General features: G+C 42.6%; 1 protein-coding gene across 1 annotated transcript; it reads left to right on the plus strand.

Annotated features, from left to right (window-relative positions):
• Positions 1-6,897: 6,897 nt before the first annotated feature.
• LOC105045531 (organic cation/carnitine transporter 4) lies at positions 6,898-11,558 on the plus strand. The gene is made up of 2 exons (XM_010923842.4): positions 6,898-7,351; positions 10,166-11,558. The coding sequence occupies exons 1-2, from the start codon at positions 6,910-6,912 to the stop codon at positions 11,326-11,328; spliced, it is 1,605 nt and encodes a 534-aa protein (XP_010922144.3). The 5' UTR covers positions 6,898-6,909; the 3' UTR covers positions 11,329-11,558.
• Positions 11,559-12,167: the final 609 nt, after the last annotated feature.

The raw sequence follows: 12,167 nt of genomic DNA on the forward strand, positions 1-12,167 counted from the left end.
TATTAAGAGATCGAATGGAGGGAGAGGCCCTCGCAACGACCCTTATGTACCCCCATAGCCATGTTAGAAATAGGAGAAAAATCTCATCCTAACATGAGCTGAAATTGACTGTGTCGGAAATAGGAGGAGAACTTCGTCCTGACACAAATGAAGACCTAGTCGTTTAAGATCGGATGAGAAAAAAAGCCTCCTCAACGGCTCTTCTACACCCCTATAACCCCGTTAGGAGCAGAGAAAAAACCCTCGCCCAAACATAAAAAAAAAAAGAGGAGAGAGAAAAAGAGAAAGCGACGAGCTACGTCAGAGATAAGGGAAAAATGAACTACATCTAAGACACAAGGGACCTTATCTCAACGAGGAGGAAAACTCTTGTCAAAAATCTTCAGTCTCTAAAGGGGAACCCAACACTAGCAGGAGAAAATAGACTTCTTCAAAGTAATGAGAAGTTCGGGCTCCAAGCTCGAACATCAGGAGAAAGCGTCAAATTCGAATGGTCTCAAAAAGACCTTCGGTCATGAACAAAAAAGATGATTCAATGCGGCGATGATCAGGAACCTTCAAACAACGTTGACATCGAATAAGACAAAAGATAAGAAAAGCTCGATAAATGACAACTCAGAGCAAGAATAGATAAGGTAATGAGAAAATTTTTTTTCATTTCATTAGTAAAGAGAGCATTACAAAAGCCTTTGAAGGACAAAGAAAGAAAAAAAAATAACAAGAAAAAAAAAGAATACATGAAACAAAAGGTAAAAGAAGCTCTAAGGAAGCTCGGCTTCTTCTGACTTCGAACTCTCGGTCCCAGCCATTATCAGGGATTGCTTTAAATTCTTAACTTTTTCTTTCAGTTTCTTCTTTCTTAACAGTATCTCCCAATACATTTGGTGGAGCTGCCGACTTTCGCCCTCCGATTCTCGAAGCCTCTTCTTCAGAACTTCAGACTCCGCTTCTACATCCTTGACCGCCTGCTGCTCATAGGCCAGCTGAATTTTCAGCCGCTGCAGTTCGGCCTTCTCCTCCCGAAGGGCTACGGACAGTTCTTCCATGGTCTCCCTCAAGGATCAAAGCTCATCGGAGCTTTGAACCGAAATAGCCTGGGCTCTTTCGGACAACTACTTCTGAAGGCGAGCAACCTCGTCGGTCGCTGTCTTGAGCCTCCTTCTGTAGTTATCTATTTGCCCGCACCAGCCGACTCAATAAGTGTTGTAATTCATCTCAGCATCCTGTAGCTGCTTCTGGAGGTCAGAAAATTTCTTCGACCAGTCAGCTTGAGTTGTAAGCCAGAACGAGCTCGAGCTCCCTTTCAATTGGCCAATCTTCTCCCATGCGGCCGTCAACTCAACCTCGAGGGAGCTGATCTTGGAGGCCTGAGTCCAAGATCGATCACTGGTGCATTTCTGGAGTTCCTCAAGCTCCTTCATGAAGTTAGCCTTCTTCTGGTTGTAGTCCATGAAGTCCTTTTTATGGAGGTTCCGAAGGCGAGTAACCTCCACGATGGCTTCTGAATGGCTCTTCCTCAGCTTGTGAAGTTCGTCGTCCATCTTCTTTGATTTCTTCATTAGGTGACGAACTTTCCTTCTCAGATCCCGGATCATTGATTTCAAAGGAGTCCCCTGCGGTAGGGGAAGAGCTTCGGCAGGACACTATTGTCGGAAAATAAGAACGTCACAATGCAAATCATTGCAAAAAAAAAAAGAAAGTAGAAGAAGAAAAAGGAGTTCTCTGTAAAGAGGAATCCGATTTCATTGATTGAACAATTCTTAAGCACAAGAGAAAAAAAAAGTTGTAACAAAGGAAAAGTACAAAATTAGAGGTCTCGAACCTCTGGAGCAGAAGTGGAGGAGCTCGATGCCCCCGAAAGGTCGGCAGCTGCGACAGTTGAAGAGGTCCCGACTGGAGGGAGACTGGCAGCAGCTTCGGAAGGTCTGGCTTCATCGTCGGATGCTTCATCCAGAAAGCTGAGGTCGAGTTCGAAAAACTTCTCGACCACCTTCTCCTGGCAAAGCTCGAAGCCTTTGATAAAGGCGGCCTGGCCAAACTTGATATTCAGATCCTTCATCTCGGAGGAGGTCTTGAACTCCTCCACTGCTTGAGCCCTTGCCTCCGAGACTAGGGTCGGGATCTGCTCCTTCAACTTAGAGACCTCTGCCTTTCTTCTTTCCTCCTCCAAGGTAGCCTTCAGATCCACTGAAGTCTGTTCCTCCTTCTGGAGCACCTCTTGGAGACTCATGACTTCGACGATCTTCCCCTTAAGACGGGCAGCGTCGGCCTGGCGACCTTCCTCCACCTAGACTGCTTCCTTCTTTGCATTGTTTATTGCCTCGATGTTGGCAATGAGCTGGTGTCCAATCTGCAAGAGCGGTCAGGAAGTCAATATGAAAGCTAAGGAATGAACTAAGTGAAGAAGCGAAAGGAAGAAAAAAAAAGTAAATCGGCTTACCTCAAGAAAGGACCCCAGAGAGTCCCAAACTCACTGTTCATGATCGGCATGGACGATCCTGTGGACGATCTCGGACAAAACGCATCCGTCGACCAACCTTTTTATTAAATCCCTGTTGTTGAAGAGATTCTCCCCCGGATCCTCTACAGAGCCGTTGGACCCCTTGATGGCAGCCCTACTGCTGCGGATCTTGCGGGCCACCATCTTCTTCCTTCTCCTCCTTTCGGCCCCCGGTGCCTCCTCAGGATGAGACTCTGGAGCGGGAACCTCGACCGGAGGGCTTCTTGAAGAAGCTCGGGGGACTGCGGGCTCGAGGTCGAAGGGGGCATCAACGGCAATGGCCGCCTGGGCAGGCACGGCCGAGCTTGTCTCCTCTACCCTCTCCTTCTTCACCGACCCTGAAGTTGTGACGCCTTTCCTCTTGTGGGCCTTGAGACCCTTGGCTAGTATCCGAGCTGCGTCTGCGTCCATATCTGCAATGAAAAAAGATCGGCACAGCTTAGAAACAGAATAAGAGAAAAGAGAAAGCAGCGAATGACTTGAGCAAAAAAAAAAAATATCGGCAAGGTTGAGAGGGCTCAGGCCGATATTAAATAAAAGTTGCCCCTTCAGAAGGTCGGAGAGGAGAGGAGCTGGATAAGTCTTAAGTTTATTAAAAGCTTCAAGGTCATCCTTTCCCAGGCTAGAAGCTCGGTGGACGGAGTCCCTCAGGGAGCCCCACGGGGGCAACCCCAGCATCAGGGTCAGGCATCGGACGTAGAAGTACCTCTCCTTCCAGTTGTGGATAGAAGAGGGGGCACCTTTCGCAACCCCTTTCTACCAAACTGGGGAGAGAAGTACCACCAGTCCTTTGCTGAAGGGTGACGCTTGAAGGTATAAAAATTTCTAAACAAGGAAAGAGTTGGCCAGACTTCAGCTAAATGATAGAGAGAAAGAAATCCTATCAGAAATCTAAAGGAGTTCGGCACTACAAAAACTAGAGAAATGTTTAAAAAGCAAAAAAGAGCAACAACAAAAGGTGGAAGTAGAAGTCGAAGCCCAACGCGGAAGGCTTCTTGGTATAAGCAAAAGTGGCTAGGGGGAGGGGCGCTAGCCCGGTCAGTAGGCCCGGGAAGCTCAAGCTCGAACTTCGGAGGAATCCCGTACTGAATCCTAATCAGCGAGAGTTCGTCCAAGGTCAAAGAACTGAGAATGGTGTCTGGTACAAAGATCGGACGAGATTCGATCCTAAGTGCAGATTCATCTACAGTACCAGGATTTTGGGGGGCTGGAGCAGACGAACTTCTAGAACTGCTAGAGGAAGAAGTGTGGGAGGACATTTTGAATCAAATAAAAATCTCGAAAAAATTAAAAAAATAGAAAACAAGGCACTTGCGGAGAAACTGAACGGACGGAATGCAGAGGAAGAAAAATGGAAGAACAGTAAGAAAAAGAAGGGTTCCAGAACTAACCTAGGCTGGTCCGAGAGGTGCAGGAGGGCAGCGAAGGTGATGGAGGTCGACCTGAAAGGCGCCTAAGACCGCGAGGGATGCTGGAGGAGGATGAAGCTCTCGGGGAAGAAGAGGGGATCGAAGAAAAATCTCAGACAAGGTAAAACCCCTGAAGGAGGGGGATGGGTTTAAATAGACCTTAGGGTCCGGTGCAATAATGATTGCAGATCCCCTTTGGCCGACCTACAACCGCCGCGTATCCCACTCGTCATGGCATATGGCTGACAACTGACAGAATCATTATTGCGCCATACCTGAGGTGACGCTCCAGTGAAAATTCTAAAAAAATCTTTTCGGATCGCCTCGATTTGAAAAGACTCCAGCACCGGCGCACCAAACACTAAGATATCTGGAAACAATCGAGTACGGAAATCAAGGGAGGCAACTTCGGCTGTAAAAATTTTTCTGTACTTCCTTCAATCGAAATTCAAACTCGAAAGTAGGGAGACTGGTGTTGGGTATAAAATAACCCTAGCCGAAGTTCGTAAGAGGCCAACCCTCTCAGAACTCTTCCGGCTTCCGACCTTGTGCGGCGTCTTTCTGAACTTCCCCTACCGTTCGAGCTTCCACAGTACCGTTCGGACTCCTCAAGCAGTCGAACTTCCATAGTGTCCTCCAGATTCCTCCAGCAGACGAACTCCTATCGTACCTTTCAGACTTCTCCGATAATGAGCTCCTTCAGTCATCTATCGGACTGCTCCAAATGTTCTCTGGGCTTCACTATCAGCCGATTTTCTACAGTGATTGACTACTCTCCGAATCTCTTCCAGACTTCCTCTTGTCAGATCGACTTTACTCCGAGCTTCTTCCGGACTTCGTCAATATTTGGGCTTCTCCAGCAGCAGGACTTCTACAGTAACCAGACTCTATCCAAGTTTCTACAGTGGTTGACCGCCTTCTAAATTTCATCCGAGCTTCTACAGTAAGTGAATTCTGTCCGAACTTTCATTGCAAGCGGACTTCAGCTAAGCTTCTACAATAAGCGGTCTCCATCCGGGCTTCCACGGCAACCGATCTCCATCCAAGCTTCTACAGTAAGCGACCTCCTTCCGGACTCCTACAAGAATCGGACTCCGTCCGAACTTCTACAACAGAATTGGATTCCAGACGAACTTCTACAACGGACGGGCTCCAGCAGTCGGATTTCTACAATGACCGACTGTCTCCGGTGTCTTCTTTACCTCTCCAGCCATCAACCTTCAACAGCACCAACCGGACTTCAACAGTGCCAACTAGATCCCTCCAATGGATAAATTCCCTCCGGACCCCTTCAACAGTCGACCTTCCACAGTGTCCTCCAGTGGACGAACTTCCACAACGCCTTCTGGATTCTTCTATCGGTCAACCTTCTATAGCGCCTTCCGAATTCTTCTATCGGTCGACCTTCTGCCGACAGTCTTCAGACAAGCTTCTACATCAGACAAATTTCAGATGGACTTCTTTAGCAATCGGACTCCAGCCAGATTTCTCCAACAGAAAGTTTTCGTCCGGGTTTCTACAGCAGATGACTTTCGTCTGCAGCATCAATGCCTAAGGCACCCAACAACAGTTAACCCATTAGCAACCTCGAAAACATCCGAGCTTTTCTTAAATTGATGAGACAAAGAGCTATTCCGCTCCACTAGACGTCCCAACCGAGCTTCAGCCATCCGGCCCAAACTTTCCAGCAAGTCGCGACAACGGACACTACTCCACTCTCCGTAATAGACTCAACGTGGCCCCACTACTCTCCGACAAGTCGCGACAACGAACACCACTCCACTCTCCGTAACAAACTCCATATGGCCCTGAACGGCCCACTACCAGGCAGTTACGGACGTCACTGTCAATCGGTTACGCTCTCCCGTCTATAAAAGAGACCCCCCAGATACGTTCTCCTCTAAGCTCAAAACACTATCTCTAAACTCTGTTAAAATCCCATTCGAGTGCTCCATTTCTGTTGAAGCAGAATACTGACTTGAGCGTCGGAGGGTCTTGCCAGAGCACCCCCAACTCCGGTTTAGACTTTCCTTGCAGATCCCGATGGCGGACGTGATCCTCTCGACTCCAGCTTCTCCGGCATCGGCGGAATGCTGCACCAACAATATATATATAATAAAAAAATAAAAAAAAATTTATGGATCATTAGGACTATATATATATATATATAACAAAAAAAATAAGAGAAAGTTGATGGATCATTGGGACTATCCATGTAAGCAATTATTTTTTATCTATAAATATCATCCGGAGATAAATTAACATTTTCAAACTCTTCTTCCAAATAATTCTTAATACTTAATAAAAAATATCAAATATTAATATTATATTATTAAAATATGAAGTTTATTCATATGTGTCGTTGAGAATATCAATCAACACTAACTTTCATATTTTTAAATTTTTTTCAAATAATTTTTAATATTTAATAAAAAATATATTAAATATTAATATTATATTATTAAAATATGAAATTAATTCATATATATCTATATATAGTTAAAAATACCAACTAATATTAATATTTTGGATGGATAATATCTTTTGATTTATAAATATTTTTTTTATAAAAAACTTAGTTTTGGGACCCGTGTGCCACGCGCGGGTCTAAAATTAATTGTATATATAAACTGAAGTACCTGCTGTCCTTGCATAAAAAAAAACTATTATCCCAGTGCGGTTCAGTGGAAACGAGTAATACAAATACTATATATATATATATATATATATAATAAAATGGGGAGGTTCACCGCCCCATTTCTAATTCAAAAAACGAAAAAAAAAATAGTAAAAAAAAAAAAGAAAAAAGAAACATCATGATCAGAGAAGCTTGACCTATGCACCAAACATCCCACTACCGTGTCCATCACGTGAAGCATGCCCCAGCCTGCCACCAAGGCACGAACTTTGATCCGGCATTTTTTTAGCCAAGTCCGTGAAAATTTTCACGATGGCCACCAAGGAAACAAAACTAAATAAAATAAACCCTCACATCTATAAATGCGTTCCCATCTTCTCTCCCAAAGCCAGAGCCACCTGTCAACTACCATGCCGGCTGGCCCGGACGACCTTGCAAGCTCCGGCCTGTCGACGGCCCTCCTCTCGCCCTCGCTGCCGTCCAACAGCCACCACGATGCGGCGATGGGCGTCGACGAGATGCTCCGAAGCTTCGCCGGCGAGTTCGGGGCGTGGCAGCTCCGTCACTTCACCCTCGTCAGCCTCGCTTGGGCCCTCAATGCCTTCCACACCATGGTCGTCGTCTTCGCCGACCGCGAGCCAGACCGTCGTTGCGTTGGCCGGGCCGGGTGCTGCGCCGAACCCGGTTCGTGGGAGTGGAGCAGCGGGCCGGGTGCGTCGACGGTCGCCGAGTGGGGGCTGGTGTGTGGAGAGAAGTACAAGGTAGGGATGGCCCAGTCGGCTTTCTTCGTCGGTTCGATGATCGGTGAGTGAACCGGATCTTCTGTATATGTTCTCTTTTTTAATACAATTTATTTTTTATATATAGAGTTGGAGGGCACAATTAAGTTGTTGGACGAGGGTGGGTGCTTGCAAGGTGTCCCTTAATTTCCAAATGGCAGTTGTTTTGGAAGTCAGAGAGACAGTTGGTCCATTCCTGAAAAGCTTGATGAAATTAAGGATGCGTTTGGTTACTTTTTTTTTTCCTCCTTCTTCTTCTTCTTCTTTTTTCTTTCTTTCTTTTTTTTTTTTAATATTTTATTAAATTTTTTATTATTAAATAAAAATAAAAAAAAAATTTGATAACTATATTGCTATAAAGCAAAAAGCAATATTTTAAGATGGTAGATGAAGAGCTGGATGAGAAAGAAGGATTCAGAAAAAAAAAAAAAGGGGTAGGAAGGTGAAGAGCTCGACGAGAAAGAAAGATTTGGATTTTTTATTTTTTGTTTGGATATTTTAGATACGTGGAAGTAAAAAAAAATAGAAAAATAAGTTTTGAAAAGCAAAAAAATTTTGCTTTATATATAAAATAATTATTTTAATTATTTTAATTTTTATTTTTATTTTTTATGATATTATCAAATATTATTTTTTATTTTTTTATTTTTTTAAAAATTAAAAAATAAAAAAATATATTTTTTAATGGCTAATCAAATGCATCCTAAATCTTGCTAATAATAAAGTAATAAAAAATTAATATTTAGTGTGTCAGAAGTATAGTTAAAATAATTTTTAATATTTTTTTAATATTTTTTTATTTTTTCAAGAAGCTCTTTTCCATGCGTAGCTAAAGTTGAAAAATTTTTAAAATTTAATATAATTAAGGTATAGTAAAAAAATGAAAAATAGTGAAGGAAAATTAGTGACATAAAATATCAGTATATTTGAGATACGGATGTATGGCTGTTTTCCCGTTGCATTCTTTTTTTATATATATTTTTTCTAGAACATCTATTATACTATTTATTGAATAATTAAGATTTCTTCAACGCGTTTGTAGGTGACGTTTTCTTGGGAGGCTCTACTGCAACTCCAATTTTTGCTATGAAAAATAAAAACTCCAATTTTCAGTTCTAAAATATCTTCACATGCACGTCATGCATTTGGTGTGTTTTTCTTTATCCTGCATTTTTCAATCCCATGCCCGCGGCATGTTGGACTCCAATTTTCAGTTTCTAAAATATATTTTTTTTTTGGTAAGATTCTAAAATATCTTTTTGGATATCACATGTTTTATCTTCCATGCGTTTCTCAATTCCACGCCCCTAGCATGGTTGGTTGCAACGTATAATCATAAACCATAAGATCAAGTTCTGTAGAGTTACAACGTCAATAATATTTATTTTTTAATAATAACAAGAGTTACAACATCAATAATCCAAAAGATCCTTATGTAGAGTTTTTTTTTGGTTTATGTAGACTTTTCTTAGAGTTACAACATCAGTAATCTAAAAAAATCCTTATGTAAGATTTTTTTTGGTAAGTTACGTAGACTTTTCCACATAAATGATGATGATGTGACTTTTCCGAGGCCATGATTGTACATAAGTTATGTAGATTTTCTATATAAAATGACGACGATGATATGCAACTTCTCGGTGGCCATGATCGTACGTGCTAAAAAAATGCTTAGAGCTTATGCTCGATATACAATTTTATTAGATACAAATCATAAGAATCTACGCTCTTGCTCAATTATCCTCTAAACCTTTTAAGAAATAGATTTTTTGATTACACTATAAAAAAATGATTTGACCTTGACAAATCAAATGCTTAATTACCTCGCTTCTTTATGGGTATTTCATATTCACCCAAATTAGAAAGGATACACAACTAAAAGTATTTTCTTGTGGCTAATTGAAGAACAAGTAGGGATCTTTAGAAGTTCAATTAGTTTCTTCTCCAATATCCAGATGTTATTTTGAAAAATATGCATGACATAAGTAAAGCTGCTGTAGTTTTCTTGTGCACTAATAATTCCTCCATGCATCTTCACTGAAAAAAAAAATTTCTTCATGTAAATTCTATGGAACATTTTTTTTAATTTAGAATTGTAATCATAATTGAAATTAGAAGCAAGAATAGATTATAAAAGATATGCACAGTTTAGAAAACTAAAAATAAGCATAAGCATTACCATGACCAATTTAGATAATATGAATCTCAACATTTAAGAAATCTAGGGAGACATTTGTTTCTTAAGATAGAAGATTTAAGGATGGAAAAACTGCAACAGGTAGACAGAAAAAACAAGAACTTAAAAAGACATTACTTGCAATAAATTTTCATTTCATGCTTTTATAATTTTTTGGAATTCCATGGTGCAACATGATGCATATTATAAAGTCACAATTTACAATTTCTAGAATATGTAGGAACACAAAATGTCAAGATTTTGTAGAATTCATCTTCATAATCCCAACATTTTAACAGTTATATATCTATCTTAAAAGCAATGAAATGACTATAATTTTATCAAAATCATGTTTAACAAGCAGTCTCATTTTATAGAGGGAGAAACTTAATTAACTTGCATCATTTAGTTTTATCTGTGAATTTTCTTTATATAAACTTTAAATACAGGAATGAAGCTGAGAACAAATCCACCTATGTGTATAATAGACTGATCGAGAGCTTCAAATGAGGATTCATTTTGATATCATTCCTCTGCTTAGTTGCTCTCTCCCTTCGTCTCCCTCTCTCTCTCTTTCTCTCTCAGGCACACACAAATCACTGCATAATATTTCTCATTGGGTTTTCATGGAGTCCTTACAAACTGATCCTTCTTCCATTTCAGGTGCTGGCATCTTCGGCCACCTCTCAGATTCTTCACTTGGCCGGAAAGGCACCCTCATCGTCACCACCGCCCTGAACGCTGTCTTCGGCCTCCTCACCGCACTCTCCCCCTCCTTCTGGTCCTATGCCGCACTTCGCTTCCTCACCGGCCTTGCCACTGGTGGTGTTGGCCTCTCCGCCTTCTCCCTTGCCACCGAGCCCGTCGGCCCCTCCATGCGTGCCCCAGTCGCCATGTCCACCTTCTACTTCTTCTCCCTCGGCGCCGTTCTTCTCGCCCTCATGGCTGCCTCTTTCTCCAACTCTTGGCGAACACTCTACACCATCTCCTCCCTCCCCTCCTTTCTCTTCCTCGTTGCCGTCCTCCCTTTTGTCTCCGAGTCCCCTCGTTGGTACTTGGTCCATCATGACATCCCCCGAGCCATGGAAGTCATGCGAACGATCGCCAAAACCAATGGCAACCAACTCCCAGACAACATCTCACTTCTTCTCGACTCCGATATCTCCCAAAATACTCTTCCAACCTCAAATATTATTGATGTCATCCACTCTCCGATCACCCGAACGCGCCTAATTCTCACCGTCGCCATCAACTTTCTGAGCTCTATAGTTTACTATGGCCTTAGCCTCAACGTTGGAAATCTTAGCACTGACCTTTACACTAGTGTGATCCTAAATGCCATCGCCGAGGTGCCGGCCTACGCCCTCACGGCCATGTGTTTGAAGTGGTCAGGGCGGCGGCCGCTGACGATCGGGACAATGTGGCTTAGTGGGATGTTTTGCGCCGCCGGCAGCCTGCTGCCTGACATCAGGGTGTGGAGTGCTGTGAGGACTGCATGCAGTGTGGTGGGGATTTTTTCGATGGCGGCGACCTTCGACTTGTTGTTCATTTACACGGCGGAGCTGTTCCCGACGGTGGTCAGGAGCGCAGCATTAGGATGCGTGACGCAGGCTGGGCAGACGGGGGCCATAGCGGCGCCACTGGTGGTGGTGTTGGGAGGGAATTGGCCCTTTGGGGTGTTTGGGGTGTGTGGGGTGGTTGGTGGGGTGTTAGGTTTCTTTTTGCCAGAGACTTTGAACAGGCCGTTCTATGATACCATGGCTGGACTGGTGAGTGGTGAGATGGGGAAGGGAGTTGAAGATGGTCATGGACATTTCGTATGTTAGAGGGCTTTTGGTACGAGATCGGAGGATCTGATAGGCAGAGGTAGCTTTATGGAATTCGTTTGCTTGTGTGGGATGGAATCTAATTTTGTAAACGAGAAAAGCCTGGCTCTATATAATTATGTGGGAAAGTTTGCAAATACTGTAATAATTATGTGGGGAATTGTGCAAATACTGTGTTGATCGAGCTGCTTCTTAATTTTCTGCAGAATTGGGCATTTTTGGAATTTTTGATAAATGTGATTGGGCCGACCCGAATTACTTATTTGGGCCGAAAACTGGCCTCACCCGAACGTATCATTAAATTTCTTTTGGTGATTCCGCTAGTGGATGCTGAGTAATTGTTTAAAATATTAAACCATGACTACATTTTAAGAAAGTAATTGATGGCCTATCGAGATTAACAAGTGATTATTGCGCATGCCTTTTTAATATTAAACCTAGAGGGGTCGATGTATGGTATTGGTTTTGTGTTAGCAAACACAAGCATAAGAATCTTATCCAATTTCTTTTCAGAAAACCTGGCATGCAAAGGTAATACGCAAGAAAAATATCGGGACAAAATTAATCATACTTGTTTGAATTTGATATTGTGATCACGGGCAATGCGGAGGTCCGGTTGCTAAATCCAGTAACCAAGTCTAATCAAGCAAACCAAAAGAAGATCACTTGAATTGGTAACATATAGTGGTGAATCATGTAATGACCTACTCACTTACGAATGTGGACATGCGTAGGTCCAAGCCCTCAAGGGACCGACCGCTAGCATTATAGTGGAACTAACTCGGTCGCCAATCACAATCCTAACAAAAAAAACTTTCATGATATGATCCAGCCTGTGT

The sequence above is a fragment of the Elaeis guineensis genome, chromosome 5, assembly GCF_000442705.2.
Source record: "Elaeis guineensis isolate ETL-2024a chromosome 5, EG11, whole genome shotgun sequence".
Taxonomy (NCBI): Eukaryota; Viridiplantae; Streptophyta; class Magnoliopsida; order Arecales; family Arecaceae; genus Elaeis; species Elaeis guineensis.